Source organism: Pinus tabuliformis, chromosome 7, assembly GCF_031772625.1.
Source record: "Pinus tabuliformis cultivar Carrire ecotype Pingquan chromosome 7, CPIR1, whole genome shotgun sequence".
Classification (NCBI taxonomy): Eukaryota; Viridiplantae; Streptophyta; class Pinopsida; order Pinales; family Pinaceae; genus Pinus; species Pinus tabuliformis.
The window spans coordinates 306,027,934-306,044,543 of record NC_142293.1 but is presented as its reverse complement, the minus strand read 5'-3'; the positions used below and the strand labels follow the sequence as shown (position 1 = coordinate 306,044,543).

General features: G+C 41.3%; 1 protein-coding gene across 1 annotated transcript in view; it reads right to left on the bottom strand.

Moving 5' to 3' along the window:
• The window catches only part of LOC149247088 (sirohydrochlorin ferrochelatase, chloroplastic-like), a 126,663-nt gene extending 110,384 nt beyond the window's left edge, over positions 1 to 16,279 (bottom strand). The window contains exons 1-3 of the mRNA XM_089455822.1: positions 15,966 to 16,279; positions 15,629 to 15,870; positions 15,438 to 15,499 (exon numbers count right to left, since the gene is read on the bottom strand). Of these exons, the coding sequence (XP_089311948.1) occupies positions 15,438 to 15,499; positions 15,629 to 15,870; positions 15,966 to 15,997 (336 nt within the window). The 5' untranslated portion in view covers positions 15,998 to 16,279. The remainder of the gene's footprint in view (positions 1 to 15,437; positions 15,500 to 15,628; positions 15,871 to 15,965) is intronic.
• Positions 16,280 to 16,610: the final 331 nt, after the last annotated feature.

The following is a 16,610-nucleotide window of genomic DNA, read 5'->3' as shown; positions in this document are numbered from 1 at the left end:
ATCACTCCAGAGGAGAAATTTTGCCATCAACCTATCAGCTTGTTCTTTTTCAGTTCTTTTTAGCATTGAACCGATAGTTGGTTGTGAACCAGGTGTGGTTCGAGGAACAAAAAATGATGATGCAGCTACCGGATTGACTGACGCTGCAGTAGAACCAGTGCCACTTGGCCCACTTCCTTCAGCTGACCTTTTTAGTTGCCTTTTGAGTTCTTCTTTGGCCTCTCTAGTGTGCTCTAATTCTCCCAATGCTCTCATGGCTCTTTGGATAATTTCAGGATTTGTATCTATACAGGGCCCCACATCACGTCCAGGGATTTGTGCAAGGTGGAACTTCAACCTGTACACCCCCCCAAATATCTCCTTTCCACACAACTTGCAATTCAAGTTTTGTCTATCATTCGGAGCTTTAGGTTCACCATATTCCCATAAAGGATCCAATTTCCTTGGCATGTTTGTTTTTGAATTTGAATTTGCAAACCTATGGAAAAATAAGGATTAGGAAATAGGAATTTAGGATTACAAATTACAAGTTACAAATTTACAAAATCCCAAGTTACCCAACCAAATGGCAAATGCCAAAAAACAATGAAAATCAAAAAACATAAACAATGTTTAAAAAAAATGAAAAAAAAAATAAAAAATTGGTTCCCATAGTCATACCAAGTTACCCATCCCAAATCAATGAAAAATTACAAAAAAATCTTTAAAAACAATGAACATTGAAAACAAATGGTGCCCATATGAAATTTCTCAACCAAAAACAATGAAAAACAAAGTTTATAACAAGGAAAACAAAAAAAATTTAATCTACATACCGTTTTTATGGACAAATTGGTGATCTTGTCTTGGATTTCTCCTAAAACCACTTGGATTCGCTCCCAAACCCTTCAGCTCTCCTCCACAAGGCGTCTCCTCCTCCTCCGCGCGGCGAAAGTCAGAAATGACTAATAAAAAATCGATTTTCATAACTTAAAGCCCGCTGCCCCGCGCCTCGGCGCTTTTTTCAATAAAAATCGCGATTTTTTCAAAAAATCACGATTTTTTCGGAAAAAATCGTTATAAAAAAAAGCCCGCGATTTTTTGGGATAAAAATCGCGATTTTAACAACACTGATTTTAACCAATAACAATAACAAAAACTAATAGAACTTAGAGCACTTATACACTTAACAATTAGCCAATGATTTTCAATATAAGATGCTAGTAACAATTACTCAAGATATTCCAATGATGATTCCTTGAAACAAATTAGAAATCTTCCAATATATTTAGACAAGATAAATGCCAATATGCCAATGATTCAAAACAACCACAAACCAATGATGGAAAAAGAGAATAAGAGCAATTATCCAATGATTCCTTTTGAGATTAGCAATGTTCTTTAGACAATTAGATGCTCAACACAATAATGCCAATTAGATTTCTCAATGCCAATGACTTAAGAGAACAAGTAGATCAAGATGCCCAAAGAAACTTGAACCATTCAACACAATGTGATTTGAGATTAGAGTGTTTTAGTGAGTGTTATTAGTGCAAAGTTAATGATCTTTAGAGTTTATGAACAAGCTCACAGAAGACAAGCAAATGTTAGATTCCAAATAACCAATGCTAGCAACTTTCTTCACAATAGCACTTAAAAACATAAAACAAGTAACAATTAGAGTATAAAACAATGAAAGCACTTATGTAACTTGTATCCCAATGTTACCCAAGCAAGATAGATCTATGACAGCAGTGAGTTAATTATGCTTAAAATGATATGCAGTGAACAATAGGACAGCAGTATGATTATTAGCGTTAGAGCACTTCTAGATGCAAAATAAAATGTCCAATACAAGCAATAGAAACTCAAGTGCCAAATTAGATTTTCCAACAAAAGATCTTAAGTACTACTCTCTCTTATGATGCAATTTTTCACTGCTACATCAGATCTGATTAGACTTATAGCAGTCAGCAATAAGACATAAAACAGGCCCAATGAAGGATGCCCAACTCATGCAATTAATTCCTTAGTGTATTTAGGTAACTTATATGTGTGTTTAGGCAATTAAAATTTTTGCCACTGTTAGAAAGAGATAGCACTGTTGTAGCAAAACAGAGATAAGTAGAGGGTTTAGAAGTGGCAAACCAATGGCCCTAGGCCTAGAAGAAGCTTGCCAAACTTGCCCATTTTTTGTCAATGACTGGAACACCTGTAAACACCAAAATTTGTGTCAAATACTCCTACAAAACCCACCAATATTCAGTCTAGAAATCAAATGAAAACCCACAAAGGCAAATGATGGAAGGAGAAGGCAAGAGGCAAGGAGAAGAGGCCTCAAAGGCCTACGTTAAGGCAAGGAAAGCCCCAAGTAGGGCTGCGGCTAAGGGAATGAGCCCCTGAAAGGGTTGTCGTAAGCCCTACAAGAGCTACAGCCTAGGAGAAAGGGCCTTTAGAGGCCTATCGCAAGCCCTCCAAGGCTGCGGCTTAGGAGAAAAGTGAGAGAGGGGGAGACGGAGGGATGAGAAGGAAGAAGGGGCAGCGGAGAAAGGAGAAGGTTGGACGGAGGCAGGGAAGGAGGGCCGAGGGGAAGGAAAGGCCTAAACAGGCCTGCGGGAGGAGAAGAGGGGATGGAGAGCAGGCCAAGGCCTAATTAGGCCTGCGGTAGGCCTAGGAGGGGAGGTCGAGGGCCTTAGGCCTTACTACCAGGCCTACAAAGGCCAAAAACACCCACAACAGAGGCTACAAAGGCTAGACAGCTAGGGTAAAGGAGGACGCTAGGCCTGGGGGCCCTAAAAAAATTTGAAACCCTCACCAAAAAATTGAGATTGCTTCAAATCTTCAATATTTGCCCAAAAGTCACTGGTGTTGGCCCAGCAAAATTCTAGAGGCTAGGTCTCACCCTCAAGGGCCTAGATCTACCTCTAACCCAACAGATCTTTCTTCCCATGGAAAAATCGTAACTTTATTCATATTGAGCAAAATTACATGTTGTAGATGCTGAAACAGCATATGCTTTATAAAAACTTGTCCTGATACAACAGGATCTAAAAACCAATAAATTAATGACTATCTATGCTTTCCTACCTTTCTTTTTTTCCACTTTCCGCCAACCTCCAGTGTTGGGAGTGGATGTTACAATAGACATTTGAGCCTCTTTGGTAGCAGCTGGGGTTTCTTTGTCAGAATCTGAACTTTCTGTAGAGTGTGCTCGCTTGCTGCCACCAATTTCTTGTCCTGGAATGAGTTGCTCACTTTGCTGCTGTGGAATGGTTGTCCTTGGATCTGAGTTATTTCCTGGGTATTCTTCTTCTTGGAATATGTTGTTTGTGGTAGTTTCTGTGTTTTCTTCCTCTTTTATGTCATCTACCGGAGTGGCTGAAAACTGCCATCCTTTCGGCTTTGGTGGTTGTCTTCTTTTCCTGTCTTTTTTGTTTTGTGGGCACGCGCTTTGTAGATGACCAGTTTGACGACAAATGCGGCATCTGAAGGCAGTGTTTTCATAATCAAGTGGCTGGGACCATTGCTTTTCGTTGTGGAGTAAGAGGATGCGGTCTGGTAAACCTTGACTGAGATCAACCTCCACACAGATCCTGGCAAAAGTGTAGATGTCCTTGCTAAGGCGCTCGCTGTCTACTTTTAAGAATTTCCCCAGAGCATTGCCAATGCCTGCTAATACTTTGATGTGCCAAAAGTGCAGAGGTAGGTTATATAGTTTTACCCACACAGGCATTTTGGAAACCACCATGGTGTTTGGGTCAAATTCCGGAAACCATGATGTCATGAAAAGGCCAGCATTACCCCAGAACCATGGTCCCTCATTCAATGCATATTCCTTGTCATTGACTGAGTAGAATTTGACAATAAAAAATCCTTTTGAGTAGAGGTGTATATCACAATTTTCTGTCCATATGGAGTAAATCCATTGACTAAGGGCTTCTGGTTTGGGCCAAAACCCATTAAACCTGCATATCACTGCTTTAGATAAATAATCATCATGTATTTCATTTACCTCAGGTATAGCAATTGATAATGCAGGGTTCTGAGTTGTTTGCTCGACGATGTAGGCACCGAGAGTCGTGGCTTGTTGTTTTGTTTGTATTTGAGGTCCCATCTTCCCTTTTACTGCATCTTTGAAGGAAACAGGTCCTTTTGAGCTTGTGCCGGAGCAGCCTCCACGGAGTCTTGTGTTGAGGTAGATAGTTGAGTCGTTGCCTATGTCGTATTCTTTTAGCTTGTACTCCTCCTGCAATACTTTTCCTGCGTGGATCAGGAGTTGTTTGCAAGGTGGGATACCCAGCCTTTCTTGTATCCTCTGTTTGAGTATTTTTATCTCCTCCCAACTCCCTATCTTGATGCATACTGTGTTCCCTTCCATATATCTGATAAAGAGGGTACTCCATTTACCTTCGAGCATTTCTGATACAGGGGCTTCAAGATCCAGTGTTGGGGTGTTTTCCACTTCGTGGTGTTCATGCTCAATCGCTGGAGCTTGTTGTTGATCTGGGTCATTTAGTTTGTGAACTCGCGCTACCCACCGGTGATCATCATATACCGGCCCAAGGTGATCCTTAGCCTGTGGCCTTGTATGCTGCTCTGCCCTCCTACAATGGATCGCGGCTACCATTGCTCCGTGAATCTTCATCTTGGCGCCCCATTTTGCCTGTTGTGGGAAACCCCCGTCTTTAGGTTGAGGAAAACCAAGAAAGCATGGGCCATTTGTCGGTAATGTCCTCCTCGAATCCAGATCTGCGGCGAGGATCTCTGGTTTGGGAGTATCAGTCCAACCAAAGGAGGCAGATATAGTATTTCGCTCTAGATCTGGGGTTTTGTAAGTTATCCCCGTGAATAGAGGCAGATGTAGTCCTTTGGAGATCAGATCAGTCTTCATAAAACAGGGATCAGTCTTCATAATACAGGGATCAGTGTCTAGGCATCCCCAACTGTGTAGGTTGGGATCCGAAATAACCCTTTTCTTCGCCTCCTCAAGCTCCTCTCCGCCCTGGGGATCCATCTTCTCGGCCCGGACCTCCATTGCATATTTTCTCTGCCCTAACTTCATCCATTCGTCTGGCTTTTCAGATAACCCAGATTTGTATTTTTCCTCTAGATCCACGGATCTGCAGAGAGGCAGCCCAGATCTAGCATATGCTTCCAGATCTGACCAATGCGGCGATAGATCGGTGTGCTGGATGAACCAATCAGATGGTATCTGGCCTTTTTTTGAGACATAACGCAGATCTAGGGAAAAAACGATCTGCTGACGTTTTCAGCAGTGGTGTCATTTCCCATCAGCTGCAGCTCCCTCCTCCAACCTGTTGTGGAGATTACGGGCTTCCCCCCTGCAACCGTGCTTGTGTCCCAGATCACTAGGGAGAGCAAACAATCCGGCGCCCTGAACAGAAACCCTCGCCATCCCTTTGACCTGAGAACCCAATAGATCTATTTGAATATCACCTGCACAAATAAATTTACAAGTGCCCAAAATCCCAAATATATACAAAAAAATTCAAAACCCCAAAAGCCCAAACCCCAATTGCAAAACAAGGGTTAGAAAAAATAAATTTTATTTACAAATTATTATACAAAATCTATTTACAAAATATACAAGTATACAATGCTTGAAAGACTCTTGAAGAAGAAAAAAATTATGATAATTTGACAATGGCTTGATGTATTTCAAAAAATAGATGTTAACCACAGCCGTAGCAAAGTAAGAAAATCACATAAAATATTCAAAGTCCAAACAAGGTTAGCTTGTGCCCACAGCCTGTGAATTTGGAGCCCAAGGGTTGGGGAACCTGCAAACTCTATATGTATTTTCCTCTGTCACACGAGAACCGCTGCCAAGAGTTGGGAAACCCGTTCCAATGGTTCCCACGCTCCCAGGAGCTTTGGAACTATATGGGAACGTTCCCCTTTCAGCGGAAGCTGCAATGGGAGCTTGGGAAAGTTCTGAGAGCTTTGAAGACTATTTTTTTTGGAGTTCCAGTGTTCCCTGGGGTTGGGGAATACAAAGCCTATAGAGAAATATGCTGAACTGCCCACAAAACATAAGCCTAAGTTGAAACCTTCACAGGAAGAAAGACCAAAGTCATCCTTAACACCGATATCCTTAATTGAGAAACTAGAGAAATCTCTTGATGTGTTAAGGAAGTGTGTGGCACCTCAATGTAAGGTCGATATCTGGGATGTCATGCTTATGAGTATTTCTTTTGTTGTTTATGTATATATATGGCAAAAGATTGTGTGTGCATATTGTATGTGGCAGTCAATACTTAAACATTAGAGTTGTTTTACTTTTTCTCTTAATAATAACTAGAAAAACATATGTAAAATTGTTCCTTTGTATTTTTAAGCCAGATTGTTTCAAAGACTCGTCATGTGTCATAATGAACTTGACATTTTAATATTTTATATATATAAAAGAGAGAGACTCAGGGAGAGAGACACCCAAAGAATATATTAATACATAGGAGAGATTATATATTTATTATTTATATATTTAAATTGATTTTAATATTTGAATATTTTGATTCAATATTAATTTTGATTATTATATAAATTATATAATTAAATATATATATATATATATATATATATATATATATATATATATATTATTATATAATATTACTGCTCCCGATTAGCAGTTTCTTGTAAATTTTGGGGAAACCTCTAGCCATTCCCGACACTCGTACCCAAGTTCCCAACGTTCCCACGTTCCAGAAACTCATGCAACATAGGTATTTTCTCAAGAAAAATCGTTAGAACATACAATGAATCGGATCACCTATGTAAGCCCAAAACTTACCAATAGAATGTTCCTATCATCTACAAATGAATAACGATTCAGATAATATTGAAGCACAATATAGGAAGGCACATACCCAACACATACCATAGGTCAACGAGACAAAGCCACCATGAACTATACCCCAAAGTCTTTTATTATGAGATTCAAAGGTTCCCAGCAAAACTGTGGCTTCACACCAACGTTACAAAATTACATTGAGACTAGAGTCGCTATCATCGTGCCTTGAGAAGCAAATGGCTTCTAATTTATAGAGAAATTCCTCCAAGTGGAAAATAATGGCTAATTGATTTTATCCCCGTCAAAATAATCTCGGTCGTCGATAAATTTTTGATCAAATTTTAATCTCTGCCGTCGAAAATACTTATTTTTGAGGAATTTTTGAATTTCTCATTAAAACCATTTTTTATTGATTCAAAAATAATTATTTTAAACTAATTTTCTCAAAAATTTGACTTTGACTCAACCACCAAGGTCTAAGGGTCCAAATTTTCTTGAAATTTCCAATATTCCCTTGGTGGGGGGCCTCCAAAAATTGATTTTTTTTAGACCCACGAATTTTTCCACTTGGAAATATTAATTTCTCTAACATTTTAATTTTGACCCTAAATTAATTAATTTTTTGGCTTAGAATTTAATTTTATTTTTGCCAGAAAAATTAATTAATTGACTCATGAGGGGATTAATTATTTTTCCACTCTCAAATAATTTCGCTGTGGTGTCTAAGTATGAAGGATCATGCACTAAAATATTTTTTACATCAAATATTACAATACTTCAACTCTCAAAGGGGGAATACCGTTCGCTATAGACCCTCAAATAATTTCTCAATTCTGCAACACAATATGATCTACTAGACCAAGTGATTTGTAATAAAATAATTTAGCTAAATAGCTTAAATTATTCTCAAATCATTTTTACAATCGACTCGACTAAAACACTAGGACTCACCTAAGACTTTGACAATAAACTTCACCCTAGCTTTGGTGTTTAAGCTGGAGGGAACAAATTCTTCTGATTAGCCGTGTTTAGAAACACAAGTAATTGGTGAGGTTAAAAAACCTCCTAAGATGAAATTCGTTGCCAAAATCATAGGCTTACTTAGGTTGTTACATAATTACACGGTCTTACTAGCATCATTTACATTGAAAATTTGCAGAATGGGTTTATAATGACGTAATAGGTTGTTGGCTGATGATTCTGATCTTTTAAAAAAATTGGCACAACTGCTTCCTTGGAATTGTGACAAAATGTGTGCAACGGGGGGCAAAGTAAATTGGGGTTTTCTAAAACCGTATGGGAGAAGAAAGCATTATTGAGGAGACAGGGGCATACCTTGCACTTATGGGTACAAATGTTGAAGCCAAGGAGGACTTGCTAGTATTGATGCTTACATCTTTGGTGGTGGCTAGGGTTTGCTTGGTTTTTCCTAGCTAGGGTTTTTGGAAAGCTTGAAGATTGTACCAGCTTTGTGATAACATTTTGGCTTGTACACGTACTTAAATTTTATATAATATGTGTTAAGTTTCCAATGTCCAATACTTGTGTAATTGCAGATTTGATTTTCATTTGTCATTGTCTTCTTCACTATGTAGTTTCCAGCACTTAATATTCATGTTGATTTGACATAGTTAAGGGATGACATTGCTAAGGATTTAACATATAATTGGAAGATAACAGTGAAATACTGCTGTAAATCTGCATTAATAATGTGACTTCCAGATCTGGTTTATGATTGGAAAACTGTGCCCTAAGGGCTGAAACTTGTTGGCATATGTACGGTATCTTTTCTTTTGGGCTGCCTCGTGTGTTGGTTGAAGTGAGATGATTGTCCGCTGTTTGCTGCTGCAAATTGATATTTTAGATCAGCCCTATGGCTTAAGTTCACAGGGACTAGATCCAGAAAACCTCACAGTGAAGTGGAATTTTTAAATTTGCAGTAAAGTAATAAAACAAAGAAATTCTCCTTCTAGAGCCTTCAAGGCCTTGAAAAAATATATCCAAGGACCTTCTTGGTGGGCTGCCCGAAACGAGGCACAGCTGTGACTACATCTCTGTGATTGTGGATCACTTTTTAACAAAATAACAAACTGTATTACTGGCAAGAAGACAATCACTAGCAAGGAGGCAACAAAACTCTTCTTTGAATATGTTTTGGATGCACTTTGAGCTTCCTAACTCCATCATTTATGACAAGGACAAAAGCTTCTTGAGCAGCTTTTAGACCATGTTATGGAGCATCATGGATACCAAACTCACACATAGCACAGCATTTCACCTTTAGTCAAACGGGCAAACTAAGGTAGTAAATGGCGGGCTTCCTAACTCCATAATTTATGACAATGGCAAAAGCTTCTTGAGCATCTTTTGGACAACGTTATTGAGCCTCATGGATACAAACTCTTGCTGATTTGGGGTAGCATCGGATGTGCTCTACCCACGAAATTTGGTGGAGAGGTTGGGGCACATGAGATCTCCAATACCCAGAGAGGGTTTGGGCAAAATTCTAAATAGATCAGGAGATATTAAAATAATTAATATTTTTAATGGAGTCCCTAAGTCTAAACTTAGGAAAAATAAAATATTAATGTGTATTAATATGAATCTGTGTTAAAATGGTCCAAAAAACATGGATCAAGCCAGATCTAATCTTAACTGTTGATTAGGGACTTAATCTCGGCCGTTGAGATGTCAATAGGAAAAGTATAAAAGGAGGCTTGAGGGTCACTTGGAGAGTACACCAGATGATCAGTGTTTCTATTCTCTAGAGAGGGCTTTGCTAAAAGAGATAGAATTAGTGATCAAGAGAGCAGTTGAGGGGCATTGAATACAGAAAAACAGAGAAGGCAGAGATTGTGCCGGGAGAGCAATGCAGCAGCCAAGGAAAGTGACGCAAAGCCAGCAAGGGCTCGCGCAAGGCCATGCAGAGGCAGCCAAGTGTTGCACAGAGCACCAGAGAGGCCAACGTGTTTGACGCAGAAACCCAGAAAGCTGACGCAGGACCAGCGTGAGACGGAGAGGGGCTGATGCAATCCAGATTGGGCAGACGCTGGGGTTGCAGGAGCAGTTTTGTGCTGAAGAGCTGCTGGAAGGATTTTCCAGGGTTTCAGCCAAGAGATTTCTCTCAAACTGTGAGGTATAGCTGCTAAGGAAATTCTCTGTTGGGTAGACCAGTTTCGGCACCCAGATTGTACTCTGATATTGCTTAATAAGAAAACCCTCAGATAGCTGCACTGGTTTTCCCACATTGGGTTTTTCCGGGGACATTGGTCCAAAAATAATGGTGTCATGTGGTGTGTTTGTTCTTGTTTCTTTTAGTTGCTGATCTGTAATATGTTGAGCATGCACTGGTGTTTATTTTCAGTATTTATTTTGTAAATAACTTGTTAAAAGAAAAATAACAAGTAGGTAGGAATAAATCAGAAAAAGTGCATGAAGGGTTTCTAAACTAAGTAAACTTAGAAACTTCAACATGGTATCAGAGGGTGATTGCAGATCACAGGAGGACTAAGAGACATCAGCCAAGCGGAGCAATAGCAGCAGAAAACAGCTGTCCCAAAGTGACAGAATTTGTTTCTAGCAGCAGAACCCAAGAAGTGTGACGCAGAGCTAGCCAGAGCCACGCAGAAGAAGCCGGGAGCTGCGCAGAGCCTCAAAGAGGCTAGCATTGCTAACGCAGAGGACCAGAGGGCTAACGCAGGGCATCCCAAGGCTGACGCAGACCCATTTGGGGTGACGCAGAGCCAGCGTGAGGTAGAGAGGGGTTGACACAGTTCATAGAGAGGCAGTTGTTGGAGTCTAGAAGGCAGCAAAAATATTGCAGAGTGGCGCTGGTGAGGTACTGGAGTCAGAACAGCACCTGACAGAGCAGGGCCAGAGTTGTTACCGAGGGTTTCTAGCTGAGGAACCTGGATCAGTAGTGCAGTTGCACAAGACGATCAGAGTAGGGGGCATCTCGACAAGCGGCAGAAGGATTTCCAGGAGGGAAATCAGGACTCAGAGAGAGTCCAGAAGAGAACTTCTAGACGGGAAGTAGAGACTCAGAGGAGTCGAACAGAGAACTTCCAAGAGGGAAGTAGAGGAGCGTCATGGCACTACACAGGGTAAGAGACCAGGATAGACTGGATGGAGTATCAAACTTCGCAGTGTGGAAGACTAGAATCTTATCAATGCTTGACAGGAATCGTGTCAAGAACTTCGCCTTGAAGGTTATAGCTATCCCAGTCAACCCCAATGATAACGACAAGTATGAAGAGGCGATAGTGAGGGCCAAGTGCATTATCCTTGACAAGGTCAAGGATCATGTGGTACCACATATAGTCGAGAAGGAAACAGCAATTTAGATGTGGGAGGCACTCAAGAACCTGTACCAGCATACTTCTGTGCAGAGAAGAATGTTGCTCAAGAACCAAATGAGGTCGTATCCGATGAAGAAGGGTCAATCGATTGACACCTTCCTCGGAGGACTGAATGAAATCCGAGACCAGTTGACTGTTATAGGAGCGACACCGGATCAGAAGCTTATGGTGAGGACAGCCCTGAATGTTGTCTCAGAAGATTGGGAAGTGTTTGTCCAGAGTATCCTGGGCAGAGGGACTCTCCTACCTTGGGACGAGATGTGGGCAGCTCTTCGCCAGGAAGAGATCAAACGGCAGTCGAAGACAGGTAGCAACAGCAAAGGGATCAAGGTCAAGCAGGAGGAGGAGGATGTGGCCCTAGCATCTGAGGGAAAGCAGGAGAAGCGGAAGAAGAAAGATCTCTCCAAGATCAAGTGCTTCCACTGTGGGGAGATGGGTCATTATGCGACCCAGTGCCCAAAGAAGAAGAGTAAGGGAGAGTCTTCCGAGACTAAGGCAGCGCCAACATGGGCAGAGAAGGAAGTTTTGACAGACGATGACTATGCCATGAGTGCACACATGCCACTTGAGCGGAAGTGGGGAGACATCGAGCTGTAGTCAGGTGGACTACAGGCGATGAGGGGCAGGATCCTTGAGGTACCCAGCCTTTTGGATTAGACCTTGCTATGAAAGCCCCGACAAGGAGTAGCAGGACTGGCTGAGTGGGTAGAGGCGGATGCGGATGAAGCAGCAGAGAGAGCTACAGTGCAGGAGTCCCGAGACAACGCAGAGCTAGCAGGCTGCAGCAGTGCGAGAGGCACAGGAGTGTTGCACCAGTGCAGGAAGGCACAACGAGGTGTGCAACGGTGCGAGATGCAGGGAGTTGTTGCAGCAGTGCAGAGGTCAGAAAGATGGAGCACTTGTCAACGGCAGAGGGAGCTTCAGCATCAGTGGGTGTTTCTAGCTCAACAGGGAGGTCAGTTGGGAGATTAGTTACTTACTTCTCAGTAACTGAGTTGCAGTGCAGCAGTAGGCAGCACGATGCAGCATGATGAGAGGAGGTGCAGTGCAGATGCAGTGTTGGGAGAAAGGACCAACAGCAGCACGGATGCAGAGGGAGTTGTCGTACAGATGCAGCAGTGGCAGTGGCAGAACCATGGGCAGCAGTATAGGAGGCAGCAGTGCAAAGGATGTTGGGCAGGAAGGCCTAGCATCAGCACAGATACCGATGTCGGATGATCAGAGTAATACTCAATGAGGAGTATTGCTAAAGCACAGTCCTCACTAAGAGGGAGTGTTGATTTGGGGTAGCATCGGATGTGCTCTAACCACGAAATTTGGTGGAGAGGTTAGGGCACATGTGATCTCCAATACCGAGAAAGGGTTTAGGCAGATTCTAAACAGATCAGGAGATATTAAAATAATTAATATTTTTAATGGAGTCCCTAAGTCTAAACTTAGGGAAAATAAAATATAAATATGTATTAATATGAATCTGTGTTAGAATGGTCCAAAAGACATGGATCAAACCATATCTAATCTTAACCGTTGATTAGGGACTTAATCTCGGCCATTGAGATGTCAACAGAAAAAGTATAAGAGGAGGCTTGAGGGTCACTTGGAGAGTACACCAGATGATCAGTAATTTTATTCTCTAGAGCAGGGTTTGCTAAGAGAGATAGAATCAATGATCGGGAGAGCAGTTGATGGGCATTGAGTATAGAGAAGGTAGAGAGTGTGCCGGGAGAGCAACGCAGCAACTAGGGAGAGTGACGCAGAGCCAGCAAGGGCTCACGCAGGGCCACGCAGAGGTGGCCAAGTGTTGTACAGAGCACCAGAGAGGCCAGCGTGTCTAACGCAGAGACCCAGAAAGCTGACGCAGGGCCTCCTAGGGCTGACGCAGAGACCCAGAAAGCTGACACAGGGCCTCCTAGGGCTGACGCAGGGCAAGCAAGGCTGACATAGGGCCAGCGTGAGACGGAAAGGGGCTGACGCAGTCCAGATTAGGCAGACGCTGGGGTTGCAGGAGCAATTTTGTGTTGAAGAGCTACCGGAAGGATTTTTCGGGGTTTCAGCCAGGAGATTTCTCTCAAACTGTGAGGTATAGCTGCTAAGGAAATTCTATGTTGGGTAGGCCAGTTTCGGCACCCAAATTGTACTATAATATTGCTTAATAAGAAAACCCTCAAATAGCTGCACCGTTTTCCCGCATTGGGTTTTTCCGGCGACATTGGTCCAAAAATAATGGTGTCATGTGGTATGTTTGTTCTTGTTTCTTTTAGTTGTTGATCTGTAATATTTTGAGCATACACTGGTGTTTATTTTCAATATTTACTTTGTAAATAACTTATTAAAGGAAAAATAACAAGTAGGTAGGAATAAATCAGAAAAAGTGCATGAAGGGTTTCTAAACTAAATAAACTTAGAAACTTCAACAACTCACACAGCACAGAATTTCACCCTTAGTCAAATGGGCAAACTAAGTTAGTAAATGGCGCATTGGTACACTTGCAGAGCTTCAAAAGCTAGTAAGTTGAGGTAGTGCATTCCCCTTCCACTGCCTTCAAAGCCTTTGAAAAGTATATCTAAGGACTTTCACGGTTGGCTGCCTGAAACCAAGTGCAGAAATGACAACATCACGGTGATTGTGGATCATTTTAACAAAATGGCAACTTTATAGAAGACAAGCACTAGCAAGGAGGCAATAGAACTATTCTTTGAACATGTGTGGATGCACTCTGAGCTTCCTAACTCCATTATTTATGCCAAGAACAAACGCTTCTTTAGCAGATTTTAGAATATGTTATGGAGCCTCATGGATGTCAAACTCACACATAGCTAGTTTTTCGCCCTCAGTCAAGTGGGCAAACTGAGGTAGTAAATGACACATTGGTGCATTTGCTGAGAAGTGACAATTCCAAGCAACCTGCAACATCATTATAACAGGGTCATTCATGGCTCCACTAACAATCACCTTTTGAAACTTCTTGCCCCAAACTTCATATGATATGGCATTACAAGGAAGTAAAGTAAGGTAGCAGGTCAAGTAATGAACAGGTTAGCACAATTAAATTCATAGAATCGATTCAACAAACCCATTCTTAAGTGCAAGCCAGGTTGCAACAAGCTCAAGCATGAGGCAAAGAAAGCCATGAGTCATGACCGCCATAAGACAATTTGCCATTTTCAAGTTGGGGACATGATATGGTTGTACTTGGCAACAAGACCCAGCCAGGAATTTGAGGCCCATCCGGTATCGACCCTTAAAAATCATCGAGAAAAAAGGGGAGAAGGTGTTTAATTTGGAAGAATTCTGTTACGTAAGGATATATTCCATAGTGAATGCATATTGTCTCAAACTCTCTGAGTCCTCAATACAGGCTGATAAGGGTTAGGAAAAGTCCATCATCCCTGTTGCAGAAGAAATGATTCCAGATTGCAAGCAGAGCTGCAGGGAGAACAGGTAGTACCTTGCAGACCCTGCTCTGTTCGTCAAAAGGAATTGTTGCCTGATCTCCAGGCTGAACCGCAGAAGCAACAAGGACTACCACCAAAGCAACCAAGAACTCCCCCAAAAAAGCACAAAACTTCCAGATCTGCAAGTGACGGGTGTCTAAGAAGCTCAGATATATTCCGAGAGATCTGGTAAGTTGATGGAGACCATCAACCTCCCAAGGAGAGAGATCTGATTTGTCTATGCTTTAAAGACATGTTGGCAAGAGGAGTCACAAAGGAAAGTTTTTGAAACAGTTTTGAAAGTATAAGTTTTCGCTTTTTCTTATTTTTGCCATCTTCGTTAGCTGTGGGGAAAAGACACAGAAAGCGAGGAAATGTAGAGAAAAGAAGGCAGGCTGCAGTCACAGTAGGTTGCAGACCAGACAGAGAATGAAAACTCTTGCTGTTAATGTTCAGGCAAAAGACAGTGTATTTATCTGTAAGCACACTTCGTACAGCTATTCTCTTGTTGAATAGAACATCATTCTTCCTTATGAAAGGTTTTTTTTCCCTTTGTAATGAAGCTTTCTGTTATTGCTTTGATTACTCTGTTTTCGTTATTTTTCATGACAATGTATGATTGCATAATTGCCAATCTGTAAACAAATTGAACTGCCCTGTTGCTGGGCATCTTCGTAGTCTTGGTTGGCAGTATGGATCTCTGCTGCAACCTCTGCATTGGCTGGCGATCAGAGACATATCATCAACAGTATTCACACATCCAAATCACAGATTGTTCACATAATATCAAAAGGGGAAAAAATTGAAAATGTTATACAACGACAAAATTAATATGGGTGACGAATTCTTGCCATATGGGCAAGTTCAACGATTGGGTGCCCCGTTCTCTTCCTATACATGTCCACAAATGCATCTGCAATTTATCAAGGACGGGCACCAGGTTTAATAAAAATAAATAAACATAAAAAACTCAAACGAAAATGAAAATGCCAACACCAGCGAATAAAGAGGGCAATAGTGTGAGAATTCCCAAACAACTCACCAAGCATACAATTGGACTCCTGGCGCCTCGAACCGTGGTCCACTATGATCACTCCATCATGCTCTCTGAAACCCGATTGGTCATTTCCACTTGTAGCAGAAATCTTCAGTGTTCGCTGATGGGCATTCATAGACCTAAATTTAAGCTCTATTGACCTTGACCTTAAGTTGGTAGATGGAAAAGACCTTGGTGCATCCAATAGGAGGTCGGCCTTAGACCGAATTTGTGATGTCCTCGAGTTACTGTGAATTACGTAGTGTCAATGCCTCCACCTCTTTACAGAAAAAACAGAATTATTCCATCATAAAAACCAGGAAAAACCAGACTTTGTACTTACTAAGTCGGAGCAGAAACAGAACTCAGTAACATAATCCTGTGACTAAGCAAACCGAAACAATGCAGTATCCCTGCAGCCTGTTAAATATGGATTGTTTTGCACTGCAAAGCCAGTTGATGCGATTGTTGCATCAAAGTAATTTGCTTACGCCCAGCGAATTGTTTTGTTTGACGGGAAATATATATCAACGATCTACTATGTGCCACAACTTCACAGGATAGAGGCTGGTTTAAATAACGGAAGCAAAAGCATTTGTCTTTGAAGTTGTTTCTGGGTGGAAATTATGCGATTATGTACGGTGGTGATGTTCGTTAATCACTCAAAGTCCTTACGCTATTACTTTCAGTAACCATTATGTCAAAATTCACATCTTTGTATCGTCTTAACAATTTGTACAGGTTATTTATTTATGTGAAAACAGTTTTTTTTTTGGGGATTCTTAGTTTGTTTACTGATTTTATATTACCTCAAAATGGTAAGTTTGATACCTTATGACATAATGTTGAGTGAAACAGGGAAGCTCATTGAAGCAATTGGTATGGTGTCGCAAAATCTCTATGCAAGAAAGTAAAACATGGATGAAACAAAACTACACATAGATGCAAAAATGGAATATCTACCTCAATGTCTATCCCACAAATAGCA